The sequence below is a fragment of the Carassius gibelio genome, chromosome A17 (assembly GCF_023724105.1).
Source record: "Carassius gibelio isolate Cgi1373 ecotype wild population from Czech Republic chromosome A17, carGib1.2-hapl.c, whole genome shotgun sequence".
Classification (NCBI taxonomy): domain Eukaryota; kingdom Metazoa; phylum Chordata; class Actinopteri; order Cypriniformes; family Cyprinidae; genus Carassius; species Carassius gibelio.
In genome coordinates, this window is record NC_068387.1 from 16,463,938 (window position 1) to 16,480,389 (window position 16,452).

The 16,452-nt window shown below is 35.7% G+C and overlaps 3 protein-coding genes across 12 annotated transcripts in view; all 3 read right to left on the reverse strand.

The window, feature by feature from the left end:
- The window catches only part of LOC128031812 (rho guanine nucleotide exchange factor 10), a 44,736-nt gene extending 37,460 nt beyond the window's left edge, over positions 1-7,276 (reverse strand). For 3 of the 7 annotated variants that reach the window (XM_052620267.1, XM_052620266.1, XM_052620262.1), the window contains exon 1: positions 1,421-1,580. The gene's annotated coding sequence lies outside the window, so the exon portion shown is untranslated. Of the gene's footprint in view, positions 1-1,420; positions 1,588-7,152 lie in introns of those variants that run through there. The other 4 variants (XM_052620265.1, XM_052620261.1, XM_052620264.1 and 1 more) reach the window with 3 other exon arrangements.
- Positions 2,647-9,444, reverse strand: LOC128031814 (protein CLN8). Its single transcript, XM_052620268.1, has 4 exons — positions 9,277-9,444; positions 8,719-8,990; positions 7,153-7,512; positions 2,647-5,498 (listed from the first exon to the last, which is right to left on the reverse strand). Exons 2-4 carry the CDS (start codon positions 8,854-8,856, stop codon positions 5,178-5,180), a joined length of 819 nt encoding a protein of 272 aa, XP_052476228.1. The 5' UTR covers positions 8,857-8,990; positions 9,277-9,444; the 3' UTR covers positions 2,647-5,177.
- A 3,562-nt stretch (positions 9,445-13,006) lies between these two features.
- The window catches only part of LOC128031360 (disks large-associated protein 2-like), a 99,789-nt gene continuing 96,343 nt past the window's right edge, over positions 13,007-16,452 (reverse strand). For all 4 annotated transcript variants that reach the window (XM_052619574.1, XM_052619572.1, XM_052619573.1 and 1 more), the window contains 3 exons: positions 15,244-15,335; positions 14,394-14,546; positions 13,007-14,029 (listed from right to left, as the gene is read on the reverse strand). In XM_052619574.1, the coding sequence (XP_052475534.1) occupies positions 13,829-14,029; positions 14,394-14,546; positions 15,244-15,335 (446 nt within the window). In that variant the 3' untranslated portion in view covers positions 13,007-13,828. The remainder of the gene's footprint in view (positions 14,030-14,393; positions 14,547-15,243; positions 15,336-16,452) is intronic.

Consider the following 16,452-nt stretch of genomic DNA (forward strand, 5'->3'; position numbering starts at 1 on the left):
ATTCCTAAAAGCACTGCAGCGCCCGGGGAAGGAAACGATGAAGTAAAACTGAGAGGAAGTGGAAAGTTTTATGAATTAAAAAGAGCATTCCTTAAATGTTTCCAACCATTTGATACATATTTAACTGGGATGTATGGAGCTCAGAACTGTGTGACCCACTGTCTGCATGAAAGCTTAGATCTTTAGAGGGGCTGTGGGAACTATTCAGCAACCTTCTTGTCTACAATCACAGAAGAATTTAACCTTCAGCCCTAGTACAGAATGTCAAAACTGTGAAGGACAAAAACAGTACATTTCAAGAATGAGTCAAACTGTTTTCATATTGAAAAACACAGCAGCATTGAAATATATATATATTTTTTTTAACATTGAACTACAATAAATTAATTGTTTAAATGATTTTTTAACGACTTTGTGATTACTGGATTCTTAAATACCATATCAACCAGCCACAATGTTAACTGAGTGCACCTTTACTCAGTTTTCTGTATTTTCTACATCTCATACAACAAACATCCATATAATGGATATCCTTGGATTCAATCCTAACAGATTTTTGTGTGAATTCTTAGTTGCTTTAGAAGGTAGTTATTGTTTGGACATTTGGACAGTTTCAGCTACTGAATGTATTATAAGTAGATATAGAGTGATTATTTCTGACATTAATCAATTGCATGACAGAGCTGGTCATGTGATGTCAACATGTCAGCAGCTACTCCATTTTTAATAAAATATATTTTTTTTTCTAGAGGGCTCAGGGCTGATAGGATTATGATTGATCTCACATGAGCCTAAATCATATTAGCCATATTAATTGCACAGTTAATTTCTTTATGTGTTCTTTATATTAATGTTTTTAATATGTAAAAAAAAAACTACTACTGAGTGCATAATTACATTAAAACATAGGGCCATTTCTAGCTGATCAAAATGTATATTTATAATAAATTCTAAGATTTTAAAAGAATTAACTAATATCACGGCCTGGAAATCACAATTTTAAAATTCCCTAATATTTCTAGTTGTCTTGTCTACAAGTTTTAGATTAGATTATACCAGCCTTATGAATTAAGTGGTTACTGTGAAAGCTCAATGCTTATAAATACAGAAGTGTAAAGATTTTTAATAAAATCTGACATGACTGTGAGCTGTTGTCACTTGCCACGTAAAGAGAAATCCAGCAGGAAAAGAGCAGCTGTCCCATCAAGCACAGATGTTGAAAACTTTAAGTTATTAAAATATATCATCATTGCGACAGTGCTCAGGCAATACACTTCATAATAGGGTGCAAACGGCAACAAATGCATCAATATAATGCTGAACCTGAGCGTTACAAATTACAAACTTATTTCAAACATAATAGACTTGCAGTGGATTCTAAAGTGTTTGGGAATTTCATACGCATGATTTATAAACTCACCATCTTTCTGGATCTTTGTGGAAGAAAATGAAGTATAAATTCCGTCTATGTTGGCACAAAACCGGTTATGTGAAAAACAGACTAAACACCAAAAATATTCTCTGCATAATTGTTTTAACGACTGTAGACAACTTTTCCTCTGCTTTTCCCAAACGCGCAAGTCCCAAACACTCCATGGCCCCACCCTCAGCCGTAGCCGTAGCCTCATTGGTGGAGAGTATGTTGCCGGTCTCTAATTGGTTTCAAGACACGTCAATCAAATTCCCTGCGTTTCTCCGTGCAGATGGACAAACGCGTTCCAATCTGTGTCACGTGAAGTGTGAGAACCGCTCCACTGAACCTCAGGCCTCTCTCACATTCAGAGTTATACATGAGTTGATATAATTCTAAAATTAGCTGGAAAATCTTACATAGTTCGTTATAATAAACACGTGAAATAAACATGTTAAATGTTAAATACAATATCAAAGCATTTCACATAAATACTTGTTTTCCTCAAGCTTTATAATAAAATGAAAATCCCAAAAATAATTTTGAATTGGGTTGTAATTTAATGTAACATTACTTTCACAAATGTGCAAATTCTAGCAAATGGTTGCAGTGTATTTGCAGCGTTGTACTGCACTCTAGTGGTCATACACTCGCTGAATGTTTTCAAACTTTAATCCATTAGCGCCGACATGTATTAATTTAGATTTGTGTGGGCCGGGGGATCAAATGTAATTTCTGCACTTTAATAATAATAATAATAATAATAATAATGTATTACGTAACTGGATCAGTCAAGAATATATAAAGGGTTCATAAGATACTTTTTACTGTACTATTTTGAGACACCATGAATATGAACTAAAATGTGCTTTAAAAAAAATGTATTTAGCTACCACTTGAGTATACTAGTGAATGGAAGATGGATTCAAGTGTACTACAAGTGGTTACTAAATACAAATTTTAAATGCAAAGATGCTAAAAGCACATTTTAGTTCATATTCATGGTTTCTCAAAATAGCACAGTGGAGTACACTTCTGATCTGACCTTAAGCTTTTCTTAAGTACTAAAGGATATTTTTTTGTATATTAAGTACAAAATCAGTGCGTGAAAATAGAGCACTTTTAAGTACATTGTGGAAGTGCACTTGTTTGTCACCTGGGTAAACAGTTAAATGGGTATTTCTTAGAAATGAAAGAATTTTTTTTTTCCAGAGAAAACAAACAAACATATTTTGGGGGGAAAATCTTTAATAGCTCTCCTATTTTATAAGAAAACCCCTTAAATACAGGAGAGCATCCACAGTAGCTTTCAAGCTTTGAATCTTGAATTTTAGGCCTATATTTAAACATATGCAGTTCCCTGTGAGTGATCATTTCAATTGAAATGTGCACCCAATAAAGCTAATTAATATTTAAATATACAACGGATTTCCAGAAAACATACTGAAGACAGCTGTGGAAACACAAGCATAGTTTGTTACAGTATTAAATTAATTATTTTAAATTAACCATGAAATGTAACAAGAAAATACATGCATGCATTTTGAGAGCCATAGCAGTATATACGAAAAAAAAAATGGTTTCAAGGTTAGTCACATTTCGTGTTATTTCCTTCCCTCTCATTAGAAATAATGAATGGTGTCTGTGAGCGGTTTAAATATAATTTAGCCTGCTATACATGTGTGACGTTATCACACAGTTTACAGAAACCTACAGTTCTGACTCTCACATTGCGAAAGAACAGGCTGTCAAAAGCTGAAATGCTCTTTAAAAAAAAAAAAAAAAAAAAACACTGGAAAAAAAAAAAACAAGAGCAACTAAAACCAAGGTATTTTAGCAGCTGGTGATAGCAGTTAATTTGCCCCTTTGTGACTATTACATATAAATAAGTTCTGTCATAAATAAATTCCTTAATATTTATTCCCAACTTTTTTTCACCTGTTGCTATCAGATAATACTGCACATCCTCTCAAAATACTGAGCTGTACAAAGGTCAAGCATTAATTTGTACAAATTTGTAATTTGGTACATTAAGGTTTTGTATTGTCTGTTATATTTGGCTTAAATGCAACACCATCAATGTGAATTTTCTTTTTTGCTTTTTGACTTCTTTTAAAGAATCTATATAAATCATGAGAAAAAGAGGAAGCATTTGGTGTAACACACAAACACAGAGGAACTCTAATTCGATCTAGTTCTCGAGACGAAACAATTTTAGATAAAACAACTTCCTTACCATACCTTATCCCTCCCTGGTGCGCACGCGCGCACACACACACACACACTCTTTTCTACAGAGATTAGTCAGTCTCTGTCAGAACAAACCCTATTTATGCAGAACACAAAGGGTTTAGTCAAACATCCATAAAAATAAAAAATTCCTATATCCATTGACCACCAATACACAACTTCTGTAAAAGAAAAATCCTTCGTAAATTGAAACAAAAACCAGGTCTAATGGCTTTGAGCTGAAGTTTCCAAAACAGATTGAGTGACATTTAGTGAACTAGAGTGTGGCTGAGATGACAGACCATGCTCAGTCATAAAGCAGTCAGGGTTTTCTTTGTCACAAGACAAAGAGTCACAGTGGGAATAACAAACATGACCCCATCAGATAAAAACCTAAGTAAAAAACAAGGATTTCCCAGCTTGAGAGATTCTTTTTGACTGCCAATGAGCAAAGAGAAATGAGACTCAAATAGCCACTCCTGAAACACCTAAACACACATAAACGGCACATAAAAGGGTTTTCAGGACACCCAAGTCAACTAAGCAAGCTGCATAAAATAGATCTCATGATTTTTGTAGTCTCAAAGAAGACTTCCTGAAACACACATCCGACTTCTAATCATATACTGTACTCTATAGATAGAAATACTTGGAGATAGTACACCTAAAATAAAAATTCTGCTATAATTTACTCACCCTCATGTCATTCCAAATGTTTCATGACATTCATTCTTCAGTAAAACACAATAGATAATATATATATATACATATATTTTAAAAGAATATTTTGGTCCATACAATGAAAGTCATGAGTTAGAAGTCAAGTGTTTTGGACCCCATTGATATTCAGTTTATGGACAAAAACTAAAATAAATTAACAAAACAACATAAGGGTGAGTAAATGAAGATACAATTTTCATTTTTGGGTGAACAGATTCTTGAAATACAGCAAGTAGTAGTAGTTAGTGCTAAACTTAAAGCTCTTAAACGGTTAGTCCACCCAAAAATGAAAATTATGTCATTAATGACTCATGTCGTTCCAAACCCATAAGACGTTCATCTTCAGGACACAGTTTAAGATATTTTAGATTTACTCAGAGAGCTTTCTGTCCCTCCATTGAAACTGTTTGCACGGTATACTGTCCATGTCCAGAAAGGTAAGAAAAACATCAGAGGGTCAGTTAGAAGAGAAGACAATGCTGAATAAAGTCATAGTTTTTGTTATTTTTGAACCAAAATGTATTTTCGATGCTTCAAAAAATTCAAACTGACCCTCTGATGTCACATGGACTACTTTGATGATGTTTTTCTTACCTTTCTGGACATGGACAGTATACCGTACACACAGCTTCAATGGAGGGACTGAAAGCTCTCGGACTAAATCTAAAATATCTTAAACTATGTTCCGAAGATGAACGGAGGTTTTATGGGTTTGGAACGACACGAGGGCGAGTCATTAATGACATAATTTTCATTTTTGGGTGAACTAACCCTTTTATAGACTGTATTTCCTATAAGAACTTGATGTTAGTATTAATCAGCTGGCATGGGGCTTGTGTTGAGCCTGGTCTCGGATCGGTCCGTTCTCTGCTGCAGGTCTGTTATCAAAGTTCCAGTCCACAGGATTGAGAAGCTGCAGGGTTTTCTTATGCGTCCAAATGGGGTTGAGGAAGAAAGTGAGCAGGAAGAGGCCTGTGAAGAACAGAAGTCTCTGAACCAATGGGATGTGAGTGTTCATCTCCTCCCAATGATTCCAAATCACCCACCACATGTAGTAGCACAAAACCATCCGGCAGTGGAACATGTGGATCATCATCCATTGGTTAGCTTTCCAGAACGGAGTCTTAGACCAGCCCGCCTTAGAAAAGAAGGAATGTAATACCAAGTTCAAAAACAGGGTTGCAGGGTCCAGCTATAGACAGACTCTAAAATCTGCCAGGGCTGAGCATATCCACAAGCTTACAGAAAATAACCAAAACAATCCAAGGATTTTATCCAAATATTCCCTCACAGTTTAATAGGAATGACTTCATGAATTTCTTCACTGATAAAATAGATAACATCAGAAATACAATAGCAAATGTAGATTCTATAGCATCTAATACTTCGATAAAATATGAAGTGCCATAAGGATCTGTCCTAGGTCCTCTGCTATTTTCAATATACCGGTTACCCCTTGGTAATATTATTAGAAAACACAGGATTAGTTTCCACTGTTAAGCTAATAATACTCAACTATATATCTCAACTAGACCCGATGAAACTATTAAATTATATAAGCTAACAGAGTGTGTTCAAAATGTAAAAGATTGGAAGACCAATAATTTTCTCATTTTAAATTTGGATAAGAGAGATATTACTTATTGGACCAAAAAACAATACACAGAATACTCTTGGATTACAATTTGCAACTAGACAGATGTACTCTTACTTCCTCTGCAGTCAAAAATCAGACACCAACTTGTATTTTGAAAATCATATTTCCCATGTTACTAAAACAGCATTCTTCCATCTTAGAAACATTGCCAAGCTACTAAACATGTTACCTGTTTCTGACGCAGAATAGTTAGTTCTGCATTTATGACCTCTAGACTGGACTATTAATGCACTGCTAGGTGGTTGATCTGCAGCTTCAATAAACAAGCTACAAGTAGTCTAAAATGCAGCAGCTAGACTTCTTGCCTGCTCAAGAAAATATGATCATAATACCCCAATTTTACAGTCTCTTCACTGGCTACCTATTAAGTTTAGTATCAGTAACAAAATATATAATGACTTACCTACAAGGCCTTCAATGGTTTAGCTCCTTTAACTAGTCTTCTACCATGCTACAATCCATCACGCTCCCTAAGATCACAAAACTCTGGACTTTTGGTAGTACCTAGAATTGCAAATTCTGCTAAAGGAGGCAGAGCTTTGAAGCATTTGGCTCCTTAACTCTGGAATAGCCTTCCTGATAAAGTTCAAGGTTCAGACACACTCTCTCTTTTTAATTATAGATTAAAGACACATCACTTAGGCCAGGCATTCAAATAAGGCATCTCATAATCTTGGACTGTGGTAATGTCTGATCAAACGAGCATTATAATTCCTTAGCTTGGGTTAAACAAATTAATTTTACTTGGTTAGAACAGCAGCTACACTAATTATGTCTCAATTTGTTACTCGGTTTTCTAGGATTTACTAGAATCAAATGTTGCTCCATCATGACAAGAGTTGACCTGAAAAAGAAAACTTTTTTTTTTTTTAAGTTGAACTTCTAAAAGACTTTGAAAAGGTTTAACTTTAGTGAAAAAGTTGCTCTTTCTAAGAATAAATATAGCATAAAGAGTTCTCAGCTTTAAAACATGATAAACTGTTGAACTGAGGAAGAAAACATGTTTTTGCCATGGCAAAATAGAAGTGAAACTGGCCGGCAGAAGAGAAATCAAAAGCGTTTCATAAGCTCACAAGACAAACTGTTTATTTGCAGCTTTGACTATAAAGCTTCTCCTTTGACCTTTGCGTCTCACCTTAAGCAGCATCCAGGAGATGCAGGTGAAAGGTGTGCTCATCTCTAGCATCAAAGTCACCATAGGGAAGAAGTGACCCAGCCAGTTCCACACAACGGCCCCGGCGAACCCCGCAAGGGCGAAGAAGTGATGCACAGCTAACGGCAGGTCGAAGGACCGGAATGCCACATTGGACGCATGAAGGGCCACATTTTCGAACAGGAAGAATCCCGTAGCAGTCAGCACGTTGAACCAGGACCAGTCCTCTTGCCCAAGAATCTTATCAGAGTACATGGCTGAGTCCTCCATGAGCACCCGAAGCCCTGCCACCGTGCTCTGGATGCCAAACACAGCCCGTGTCGCAGTCAAATCCCAGAAGACCTTGAAGGAAAGATAGAGATAGTTATTTTAGGTATATTATCTAGGCACAAAAATGTCACTGTCATATTTAAGTTCATGCAAAAATGAAAATTTGCTGAAAACTGACTTACCCTCAGAGCATTTAATATGTAGATGAGTTAGATTTTTCATCAAAACAGATTTGGAGAAATTTAGCATTACATTGCTTGTTCACCAATGAATCCTCTGCAGTGAATGGGTGCCATCAGAATGAGAGTCCAAACAGCTGATAAAAGCATTAGAAAAATCCTCAAGTAATCAATGCAACTCCAGCTCAATTAACGTGTTTATAATAAATTCTTTCTTAACTTCAAGCCATTGCTTTCTCCAGTGAAAAAGCCGTCTTGTCTGATTTAGGAGAGAAATATACAGATCAAACACTGTTTACAAGTGAAAACTGTGCATAACAGTTCTAAATAAATATGTCAGCAGATTCAGATGTGAAAAGACAACAGGGGATAGACTTTTTCGCTGGATGAAGCATTATTATGGATTATGGACATTTAAAGTTGAAACAATGACAGATTTAAAAAATATATATATTATTTTTGCTTCAGAAGACATTAATCGGATTATTATGATGTTTTTAATCAGCTGTTTGAACTCTCGTTCTGACAGCACCCATTCATTGCAGAGGACCCATCAATGAGCAAGTGATGTAATGTTAAATCGCTCAAAATCTGCTCTGTTAAAAAAAACGGACCCACTTTATATTAAGTGGCCTTAACTACTAAGTACTTACATTTTAATTAATAATTTAGTACAATGTACTTATTGTGTACTTACATGTTTTTAAATTGTACTTAAATTAAAAAAAAACTACATGTAATTACATCTGTATTTAATTTCTGTAATTACATTTATAATTACACTGTTTACCGATACTTTACACCTTAACCCACCCTTAAACTTACCCATACCTCCAACCCTCTCCCTAACCTTACCCCTATCCCACCTCAATAGCAGCAAAAGTGTTTTACAATACAATATGAACACAATAAGTACATTGTACTTATTTTTGTATGTAAGTACATAGTAGTTAAGGCCACCTAATATAAAGTGGGACCAAAAAAACAAACTTCTACATCTTGGATGACCTAAGGATGAGTGAATTTTCAGCAAATTTAAATTTGTTTTTTATTCAATTTAAAAACAAACAAACAAACATTCAACCATATTGATGGGCACCTTTTCTTTGGCTGGCAGTGAGCAGTAGATGTGAAACAGCAGGCTAGATAGGATGTGAGAGAGGAGGAAGATAAAGGAGTAGAAGATGAAGCCCAGGCTGATGATTTTCAGGTGACAGTCCTGGGAGGAGTAGTCCATGCTGATTTTGTGGCCCGAGGACAGTGTTAAATGATCTGGTTGGGAGGACACTGCTCAGATCTCCGAAAAAATGTCAGACTGCAGTGTCCTTTGGTAATACACCAAAGTCAGCTCCCATGAAACCAATTACCAGTCTAGAACAAGAGAGACACTCATTATATCATACAGACATACCCTCTGGCCCATTCATCACTGAGAAAATACTCTGCCCTTTACAACAGTATTAAAAACACAATTTCTTACTTTAAACAAGATGAGAAGTAAAAAGAAACTGCAATCTAAATCTCATCATCCATATACTCAGTCAGATCCTGTATATGCTTCCTCCTTCTCATTAACTAGTAAGTTACTATAAATATATATAATTTCTACATGATACAAGTTTCTGTTTTTTTTTTAGTTTGTTGTCATTGTTCTTACCTCTTGTAGACGAAATAACGTCCACGAAACAGATTCCTAATACCTTTGCGCATTAAAGACATAAACTATTACGTCTTTTGATGTGAGCTCGACAATAATATTGCTTAAACTCCTTCACCGGCGCGAAGCCGAAGCGAACAACTGCACAGTTAACCCATCACCAGAGACATCACGTGATCTCATCCAATCACATGACCAGGTCTATGGTTAATATGTAAACCCTAGTCTGTCACCCCCTGCTGACAAAAAGGATGTAGAATTTAGAAGGGATAGCGAGAAGGGTCTGTAGTCTGTCCGCAGACATATGCTCTTGGGGAAAGCAGCAAATGTAATTTTTAATAATATGCTTTATTTTCCAGTATGATTGTAGGCAACCCCCCCCCCCCCATATATATATATATATATATATATATATATATATATATATATATATATATATATATATATATTATAAAGATGTTACCCAGAAACACTTAATTAGTAATCAATGTTTCAGTGCTACTCACAGAAACTTTTCATTTTGATTTAATTTTATTGAATAACTATTATATATTTAAACAAATTCAATACATTCAAATTTAAAATTTTATATTTGTATAAATGTATCTGGTTACCAATGTGGTGGGTATTTTGTAGAGCTGTAAATCAAAACTAAAATCTGTTTTGATGAATGTGTTTCGTTTTGAGCTTTAGTCAATGTTTAGCCAGACATGTCCTCAGATCAGGGTTTAGACAGGCACAGTTAGCCACAAATGAACACATTTGTTTGCTGGTGCTGGACTAGTGAAACAAATGCGAGACAACTGTTGGGGAAAGTTAAAATCATTGTGTTGTTAATGATGTGCAAAGACAATCCCCCCAAAAATATTTCCTTCAAAAATTTAATGACTGAATTATTTACAATATATGATCATAGCAATAATCAAGTCATGAAAAGAAACACAAATAATCCAGATGAAAAAAAAAAGAAGTCAAATTTGAAATACAAATTTAGAACACAATTTAAACATTTTATGAATACATAAAAATAAACAAAACTGATAAGTTTAACAATAAACAACATTCAAAAAAACTGATTTGGAAAAGCAATGAAGCAGGAAAACCCACATTCAGCATCAGAATGGTGCATGCCCCCCCCCCCCCCCCCACACACACACACACACACCAATAACCAAAAATAAAAATACAAATAAGAAAGAGTAGAGAAAGAGTTTGGCTTCAACCAAGGAACAATTATGTATTTATATTATATATATATATATATATATCTTTATATATAACTATTTATATTTATATAATTCTGTACAAATAATGAATATTTGGTATTATATTCACCTTTCAGATAGATATGGTACAGTGTATTAAATTAAAATATTCTCAGCTAAACAACTACCTTTTTAATTTTTTCATTTCACTAAAATTGTATAATCTTTTCACATTCTGAGATCCAGGATTAATCCAGTCCCAAGATGAAGCTAACAGGCGCATCTGTGTCCGCACAGGTACCAGCGGCCTGCTGGCTGTTTTCAAATACTGTGGTCCGGAGGGTTAACCATTTTCAATTAATCATTTCTTTTGCAATGATTTATTTTGATGGAAATAAATGTACATATGAATAGAGTAAATGCACATGGTGTTTATGAAAGCATATGTAAAAAAAATAAATAAAACTCAGTGCAACCCTGCTGATGAGAATATGGCAATCCTATTTGAAAACTAATTCCACTTTTCTAAAAGTTGGCAAGAGCATTTGTTCTTCCAGATGTTTGTTTAGATGTCATGTTGAAATGATATGATGAAGCATGGGGAAGACAAAGCGCATGAAGGTCTGTGAACAGCAAAAGCTGTGGCACATAAACATATTTGGCACATAAACACTGCCTGCATTACTGGCATGTTTGCATATTGATAATTAAGCAGGTTAATCAGAAAGAACAGCTGCCACATTTCAGGACCGCATAGTCACAAACACATCTTTGCCATGTGGGAGGGGGAAACGTATAAACAAAACTTGATTAAAATAATGTTCATTATAAATATTTAAATTTGCCATAATTAAAAATGAATATCATATAATCAGCTGGTAGCACTTACAAAAACGTTCCAGTTAACATGAACAAACAATGAACGACTTCATTATTTTATTAACATTAACAAAGATTAATTCTGCAAAAAATATATTGTTCATTGTTAGTTCAGGTTAATCAATGCATTAACTAATGTTAACAAATGAGACCTTACTGTAAAATGTTACCCATCGAGTGTGTATTTATTTGATATTTTTCAACAGTCTGACTAGTTGGTAAGGCCAGGAGGGTGTCAGTAATGACCTGTGGATTTCTGTAAACCCTGAAGCCCACGACTAGCAATACAAAACTATAAATTGCCCAGAACTTGTTCTGTATTGTGACTTTAGGCACAATTTACAGCAGAAATGCTGTTTTGAAAAAATACCCACAAAATTTCCTCTAGCTTGAAGCCAGTTTCATCGATTACAAGCCTCTCTTAGATGAAATGCTGTAATTGTGTTTGAACAATGACTTAAGCAAAAAAAAAAAAAAAAAAACAGCACAGGGAAATTAAAAGATAATATTTGCTTCTAACGACAAGCTCTTCTCAAGGGCATCTCACGAAGGAAATTGAGAATATAAAGCTACAAGGAAGTCAAGTGGAAGTGACAAAACTAATCTCCTCTAATCTCTGGCTTCCTCTCCTTCAATGATGCAGAGGCAAAAACAGGGCAGTCTCAACAGAACGTGGCGAAATAGTTAGACTTTTGAAATTAAACGTGACCTTGTATGATAGATAGGGATAAAAGTGGATAAAATATGGCATTTTTAAATAATATGGTATAAAGTAAGTCTTTGTGAAGGTTTTTGAGACTGTCGGCAGTGATACTTCAGTGGCCGTGAGAGTCAACCATAAGTGGTCATGCATTTATGCTTCCTATTAACAAAACATCAAACTCTTTTATCTGAAGTGTTAGAGCTGGACTGCTGCATGTTTAAGCTGAAATCTCTCTCTGGAACAGAACGTGGGTCCCTTCAGTGATATATTCTTAATGAAGCATGCATTTAAAAAAAAAAAATTATGATTGTATAACAATCTAAAACAACACTGACTTTTTTGTTTTGATAATCTACTATAATAAACCGTCCTGTGTACTGCCTGTTCGGACAAATGCCATCAAATAGACTCAAGAACAGTTTGATTGTATAGTTAAATCATTCTGCACGTTCCGTTCTCACAGATGTGTGGTATATGGACTCCATGCAGCCTACATCTATCACCATCCGCCAAGTCATCTAGATAATAATGGGAACACCCAAAGTCTCTTTCAGTCGAGACAGAATCATTGATTCTCTTTGTCAAGACACACAGAAAAGACGTAAAAAGCTGTTTTTTTTCTTTCTTTTTTGTGGAGAACATGGGCCAGATGCTTGATAACAGCAGATGGAGTGGAAAATGGTTCAATAAAAATAAATAAAACTGATAAATGACTAGGTGAGGCTGAAGGAATGAAACATTCAGAGACATGAAATGATAAATCGATAGTCACACAATACCTTGCAATTCAACTGCAACGATATCTTTTAGAACTTCATTTCCCTTGGAAATACATACAAACATACATTTAGAAGAAGAAAGTGCAAGAATGCATTTTTGAACCTTTACATCGTTGAATTAAGGTTTTTAAGCAACTGCACCCAAAAACCTACTACAATTCCTCTAAAATAACATCAAGTATGAACCAATGTGACAGCTGTATATTTGATACCAGTAAGTAGGTGAATGATTATAAACTCATCTTCAATCCGCCAATGTGAACCCTCAAGCTGAGATTTACATTTTCCCGAACAACAAAGTTTTTTTAAAAGGCTATGACTGTCCGCTCTGGCCAACGGCTTCAGGCTAAAATGTATGATTGAGGTATTTCAACACTGGCACTTACATAAATGCTCACAAGAGAGTTCATGAGAAAAATAGGAATTACTTCACTGTGGAGCGAGACAGAAAGAAAGAGAAGAAAGGAAAACACAAAAACAAAGACAAAGAGAGAGATAAATGAATTGTAAGAATGGAAATACAAAGCTAGAGAACTTAAAAGAATGGAACCAGATGGAACCAGAACTAAATACTTATTTTCAGGGTTTTTAATGTAATGAAAACCAATGAATTGTTTAAATTTGAGGCCTCAAAAATGTCAATTTTTATATTTTGAAAGTGCTCAACAGATGTCATAAAGACACTCAGATATTTCATCAGATTGACTGTGATTAAAGCTTATATGTAAAGTTTTGCTTTGTCAGGCAACATAACGTGGGTCTACAATTGCGATATGTTGTGCAATTTTGGTGAAGTATGTCTCCCTTAACAGGGAGAACTTCATATGGATGTTACAGGCAGTTCTGAAAGGTACAAAACCCTTCTGACAGGAATGAAACTCTTTTTTTTCAGATGATTTGTTTGATGAATGTATCGTGGTATTTCGTAGGATCAGGCTGTGCCACTGAGAGTGATGATGGTGTGATAAAGGTGTTCCCTGTGATTCTCAGAGCCGCGTTTGGGCCTCTGGTATATAGATCTCGATGCTGTCGGCCCGCTCTGATGCTGAGTTTTGGCGGAATGAAGCTGCACGTTTGGCTGCCATGAGGCGCCGTCGTGCCTCCTGTCTCTGACGGTCAGGGAGGTCCAGAGATTTTTCCCTTGTCACACTCTTACGCAATGTCTTCTTTGGTACTGGCGGCGGGAGCTGGAACCATGACAAATAATATACAAACACAAGATATGAATGTACTAATATTGTGTTAATATTTTCATAAATTTTTTTTTATTTATTGTAATTTATTCTTGTGATGGCAAAGCTGAAAACATAACAGAAAATAGTTTTTGTAACATTTTTGTGGGGACTGTGGTTCTTTTTTTTTCAGGATTCTTTGATGAATAGACGGTTCAAAAGAACAGATTTTTTTTTGCAACGTGATGAATGTCTTTACTGTATTGATTTCTTTAAAAAATCTTAATGGACCAAAACTTTTACAGCACAGCCTCGAGCATCGGATTAGCTTTGATGTCTAATACAACCATCACAAAATCTCTAATCATTCAGCTCTCACCTTCTTCACAGGACTTTCAATAAGTCTCCAGTCATTGGATTTAATCTTCTGCAGCTCATTGAATTTGGAGGTAACATCATCGATGGAGAGCTGCAGCAGGTCCCAGAACCCGGCCAGGTCCTGAGAGGTGGGCCGAGGCATGGCGCTGGGGTCCTGCAACACAATGAAGATTTAAGACACTACACTCTAAAAATGTAAAAAAAAAAAAAACACACAAATCGACATTTATTGTTATCTGTTAATTTTTTTTTTTTAACAGATTAAAAAAAGTTATATTAATTTGTCAAATAGTGATTTAGTTATTTACATTTTAAATTCTGAATTAAATGCAATTGATAAATAATTGATTTCTTCATTTTATTTTTAAGTAGCACTCCTAATCCTCCAAAGGATGCACATCTTTATAAAAGACTGTATTGAAGTCGAAAGCTGAAGTGTAACCATATTTATTTGATGCAGTAACTATATTTTTATCATTTGTTGTTAATTCTTAAATCTGTATGTAGCCAAATTACCACTGTGAGTGTTTCTCATTGAACAGAGGAGTATTTTATTCATGAGGATTTAGGTTGTTTACTAAAACATCGCTCTACTGTGCATGCCACAGTACTTGGTCATTTGCGTTCTCTGCATGCCTGGCTCAGATTGAACTGATGTGCTGCTGTGTATCATATTTAATGAATGTGACAGCAGAACAAAAGGCCATCAACTACACCACAATAATTACTCCAGCACAGACAACCCCCATTGAAGTGTGGCATAGTATAAAGCATAGCACAATAACAATAACATAAATAGGACACACATACTCGTGCACAAATTGGCATATGTGCACTCTGATGTTACCTACTAGATTCTGCTGGCAAAGCCAATAAAATTGCTGGAATTTCTGGGACATCAGGAGCTGTGCGCTTCCTACAGCACTCCGGATCTTCCCTAGGACTAACACACAAACAGGGAAAAAGTGATATACGTTCAATAACCATGAGAGCTATTGAATTCACACGTTTATATAGTACATATTTAACTGTTTATGCAGTTAATAAATACACTCATATACCTGTGAATTTGCACATGAACATGCAGATGCATTTCTTTACTTTATGTTACAAAGTATTATGTGAAATCATTAAGATGTCCAAATATTACTAAGTTTCTACAAAAATATTAAACATTCTCAACACTGACCTTTTTTTAAAGGGGGGGTGAAATGCTATTTCATGCATACTGAGTTTTTTACACTGTTAAAGAGTTGGATTCCCATGCTAAACATGGACAAAGTTTCAAAAATTAAAAAAATACTCCTTCCGGTTTGTCACAAGTTTCGGAAAGTTTTTTTCGAGTATGGCTCTGTGTGACGTTAGATGGAGCGGAATTTCCTTATAAGGGCACTTCTGCCGGAAGAGCGCGCGCTCCCGTATAGCAGAGCACTGAGAGCACAGGCATTCACTGATCAGAGCGAGAGCGTCGCGAAATGTCACAAAAGGAGTGTGTTTTTGGTTGCCAGGGCAAGACAACCCTGCACAGATTACCAAAAAAACAGAATTAAGGGACCAGTGGATGGAGTTTATTTTACAGAGCATCAACGGAGTTGTGCAAGTGTTTTTGTTTGTTCCCTGCATTTCGAAGATGCTTGTTTTACAAACAACGCCCAGTTTGACGACGGATTTGCGTATCGTTTATTTCTTAAGGATAATGCAGTCCCAGCGAAAAAGGGTCACGATCTTGTGTTGGAACCGCAGGCGGTGAGTAAAACTGCTTCAAATATCTCTGCCTCCTTGTTAGTGCGTCCCCTCCCATGCCGGAGACCCGGGTTTGAGCCCCGCTCGGAGCGAGTCATTGCTGCTGCTGCTTTCGTTCAGTTTCAGCCTCTGGATCTGATTCTGGATCATAAATAAATGGCTGAATCTGACTGTTAGCCATGGTTTGTTTTGGATGATGGTTTTTTTCCCTCACGGTAATGTCACAGCTTCCAAACGCTCTCAACACAAAAGCCTACTCGCACTCGTGATTCTTTAGCTCCGCCCACAGGTCACGCCTCCAGCCTGTCGTGTTTTTC